This window comes from Pholis gunnellus (genome assembly GCF_910591455.1).
Source record: "Pholis gunnellus genome assembly, chromosome: 21".
NCBI lineage: Eukaryota > Metazoa > Chordata > Actinopteri > Perciformes > Pholidae > Pholis > Pholis gunnellus.
Window position 1 is genome coordinate 4,127,874 of NC_136548.1, and position 4,211 is coordinate 4,132,084.

Genomic DNA, 4,211 nt, shown 5'->3' on the forward strand with positions numbered 1-4,211 from the left:
AGGAGGAATAGTTTCAGCATAAAAACACAAAGCCACATCCTCCTCAGACCGTTGAGTCATACACAAATGTGATTAGGTCTTTGGAGTGTATAGGGTTTTGGAACTCCAAACAGAGTATGTTTTGCTTGTTCTTTACTTCATAGGACACTAACCCATGGAAGCCAAGCAGCGTGATTTGGACGCTCAAACTGTTACAGTAATGGACGTTTTCAAACGTATACCGACCCTGAAATAAGCAAAGACAGGCTAAATGCAATGGTTCACACTGCTACAGTGAGTCATGAAAGGCTCTCCACAGCTGTGATGTCACGTGGCTACAGGACAGTAACCACGCCCCCCCCCCGCAAACACTGAACTGATCCAAAGTTTACCGTCGATACGCTACGAGCTCCGTGTTTGCCACATGGACAGACAAGCCCAGGCAAGTTATTTTTTAACCTCAAGTTGCCCTCATGACACGGAGCGGCAACTCCTAGCATGTGACTGTCAATACGATCATCTGCTCAGGCAGAGGATTGCCTAATGGCAAAGTCTGCAACTGGTGCAATATTTTAAAGAGAATATAAGCAACCGTGTGTTACCAAGCAATACACAAGTCCGGCTCTCCACAGATCATGTTCAACTGGAGTTTATTTTATTAAAAAGACCAGGGTGCAAATATGAAATTAAAAAAAATAAAGACAAGCATATCATTTTTAAGCATTTAATACAAACTTAACAATATAAACTATTTCAGTCCCTCTTGACATGTAAGACACTGACTCAAAATACTTTGTTATACTGTATTTTTTTATCAAGTATTGCACAATGTAGGTACAAAATTAATATTCATACGATTACATTTTGTCCATTGTATAGCAAAATCTTTTTAACCTCTTAACAGAAAATACAATTCATCTTTCAAAAAAAGCAAATATTCCTACACGTGAATCCCACCACTAAGGAATACTCTGTACACAATCTTGAGAATATTTGATGTACTTTTTTTTGTGTTTTTTTTAAGATGAGTTTCTTTAACAATTATCTTTTTAAAAAAAGAAAAAGGAAAAGCTGCTGCAGCCATCACAGATCACTGGAGTAGTAAAAAGATATAAATGCAACACCATGTCATAGAAACAATATATACTCTGATATCTTACAAACTCTGTACTAAATTAAATTATACAATTAGAAAAAGACCAAGTAACCCCACTTAGTAGTGCCAATTCATAAAAATCAGCCTCGTCTTACCACCTGTAAAATACTGTAAGAGGCCAAAACTTGAAGCTTGTGTTTTTATACATTTTTTTTACGTTTTTTGGAGTATTTTCTCAACATGGTAAAAAAATGTTGTGCTTGGTTGGCAAAAAAGAAAGAAAAACAACGATGCATGTTGAATTGAAGTAACCAAGCTTGGATGTGTTTGTACAAGCTTTTAGTAGAACAAACTCAAGGGGGTACAGTAAAAACACCCTTGGGCACATGCGCTTGACTGACTAGACACTATATCCATGAAAGTCCAGTTTTTCTAAGTGTGCGTTTTGTTTTTCCTTCTCTTTCAGCCACCATCATTCATAAATAGCATCGTTATGATGAGTTTAGTTAGCCATGACCGGCTGGAATTGCTGGTTAGAATACTGCATGTTGCTCAGACTGAAGTTGAGGCCATCCATAAGGGACTTGTCGTTGAGGCTTCCGTAGGCCGCGAACACGTCAAAGGCATTGTTGTACTGCAGGGTGCCGAGACCCAGGGAGCCCTCCCCGGGGAACGCGGCTCCAGGGCTGGCCTGACCCTGGAGGCTGGGGAACACAAACTCCTTGGCGTTAGGGGAGAGAGCGGAGGCCTTCTGCTGCCCCAGGCCCAGCCCGTACAGTGACTGCATGGAGGTGGAGATGGCTTTCTGCTTCAGTAGAGTGTTGACATTCAGACCCAAGTTACTGGTGGGGGAGGTGCGGGCCACCTTGCTGCTACTGCCGCTGCTATTGGTGGTGGTGGTATTGTTGTTGTTGTTGCCGCGGCCGCTGCTCTTCATCTTTGTGGAGCCAAATTTGGTGGCAGCGAAGGTGGCAGTGGTGAAGGTTAAGGGCTGGGTGGAGCGAGGCATGAAGGAGGGGCTCACGGCGGCAGACTGGCCGAAAGGAGGTGAGGGGGAGCTGGACTCTGAGGAAGCCCCGACGGGGTCGCTGATTGGCATGAAGACCTGGGCCTCGGGGTTAAAGCTGTTCTTGATCTCCTTGTCCAGCTCCGACCCGTTCTCATTGTTATCGTCCACATATAGAACCTTGACCGGTCCCTTCTCCCCAATCTGGTAGGACACCTCAAACGGGTCGATCCACACACTAAGGTCCTGGGGGAGATTATTCCGGACGTCTTCGATGTCCAGCCCGCTCTCTTTGGCTGCCTGCTCCACCACAGGGTCCACCTTCTCCCCTACGTGGATGCACCTGAACCCCGACCCTTTGTATGGCTTATCCGGATACCAGTGGCCTTCATATTTCTTCTTCAGCTGCCTCTCGAGTTCTTCGCCGAAGATGTTCACGCGTCGTCGGGGGAGTTTGTTGTATAAATAGGAAATAATAAAGTTGAGTGCTACTTGAATTTCAAGCTGCATAGCTGCTTCAGAGGAGAGACGATTCTTTTTCCCGTCACAGAGTTGCTTTTTCTGAGCTTTGCAACAAAAATAAAAACTCCACGTAGCAGTGATCAGATTAATGAAAAAAAAAAGAACTCAGTGCTTGTTGCCAAAATGAATATCCTTCCAGCAACCAGGTTAGGTTTAAGATCCTGAAACAGAGCAAAAAGAGGAACGCATTAAGTAGATGAATCCATTTGGTGTATAAGAAAAACATTATAAAAAAAATAAATAAATAATAATTCTAATTCGATATAAAACTAATCATTACGATCAATGACGTTTCATCTGCATTATCTTCTGATAACTCTCCATTCACTCGCCATGTCCACAGCAGTGCTGTAGATCAGCTGTACAATAGAAACAGCTATAAATAAACTGAGGCCACTGACTCAGAGTCGGTGTCAGCAGTGTGTGTTCCCAGCGGTCTAAGTGTGACACAAATACGCGAGCAATGGTTGACCTCTACGGAGGGTGGTGGATCTGATGCCTCCTGTCAAGTCACAATGATTTTTCAGATTGCCTCATTCTCGCGCACGGACATGTTCGGGCAAAATGAATATTAACCTCACCGGGCTGTTCTAGTGGTTTCCCGTGCACCGACTGAGCTACACAGTGGGTAGAGGAGCACGTACGAGCTTGTGACGAAAATTGCTGTTACATAATCAACATTCAAAGTCTAGCCACGACTATGAAGCCCCTTCTACGACTGAGCAGGAGACACTCGCTGAACTACACGACGACAGTGGCAATGAATGCAAAACACGGCTCTCTTTCTCGTCACGCTCGGCTTCGATATAGCCGACCAGCTAGCATTAGCTGGCCAACTTGATGAAGGGTGTGAACAGATACGTAGCTTGCTAGCTATCTAGAAAGCCAGATACTGTTAATGTTTAGCTCGACCGGCCGGTTATCGGTGTCACGTCGCGGACACGGAGAGCAAAATTGTAACGTCACGGTAACGGCGAGAAAATAAGAAAATCCGCTTCAATCTGGACTAAGGACCAGATAGAGAGCTACTTAGCATCCAATTTAGCTAAAGCTGCTGGACAGACTGAATATAACCGAAAGACCAACGTCCAATAACACCATCAGGTGCAAGTTTGAGAGTCGATAGGATATCGAGAAAATAACGCACAACTGCTTCAGTCTACAAATAAACGAATGTTATGTTGGTGTCAGGTTAATATTTACTTACATGGAAATTCACAGCTTTTTCTTTCAATAGCCAGGGTCCAGCAGGCGTTATTCTTGTACAGCGCTAGCGTTGCTTTCTAAAGGAGATACAAAATTACTTGGCCGTCGTTGTAATGGTCCAGGCGATGCTTCCGTGGGGTACAGTTGAATTCCGATTAACAGGCTCACAAGCTAACTCCCCACAGCCTGGGAGTTTTTACAACTCTGCCCTTTAAAACTTGGGCTGATTTGTTTTTATAGTAGTCCTCCGCCACGGACATGGAGGAGGTGGTGATGCGGCTCACAGAGGTCAACACCCAGTAACGTGTTTCTATTGGCCAAGCGCGGCCTCGTCATCAACACCCACCACAACTACTGCTGTGATTGGGTGATTTTGAGCTCAATCAACCGTATGGTTCTATT

The 4,211-nt window shown here is 44.4% G+C and overlaps 1 protein-coding gene across 1 annotated transcript; it reads right to left on the reverse strand.

The window, feature by feature from the left end:
- Positions 1 to 612: 612 nt before the first annotated feature.
- Positions 613 to 4,003, reverse strand: tob1b (transducer of ERBB2, 1b). Its single transcript, XM_079182199.1, has 2 exons — positions 3,811 to 4,003; positions 613 to 2,764 (listed from the first exon to the last, which is right to left on the reverse strand). The coding sequence occupies exon 2, from the start codon at positions 2,589 to 2,591 to the stop codon at positions 1,578 to 1,580; it is 1,014 nt and encodes a 337-aa protein (XP_079038325.1). The 5' UTR covers positions 2,592 to 2,764; positions 3,811 to 4,003; the 3' UTR covers positions 613 to 1,577.
- Between the last annotated feature and the right edge of the window lie 208 nt (positions 4,004 to 4,211).

Coding starts and splice junctions, on each gene's coding strand:
- tob1b (XM_079182199.1), bottom strand. CDS start 2,591: ATGCAGCTTGAAATTCAAGTAGCACTCAACTTTATTATTTCCTATTTA.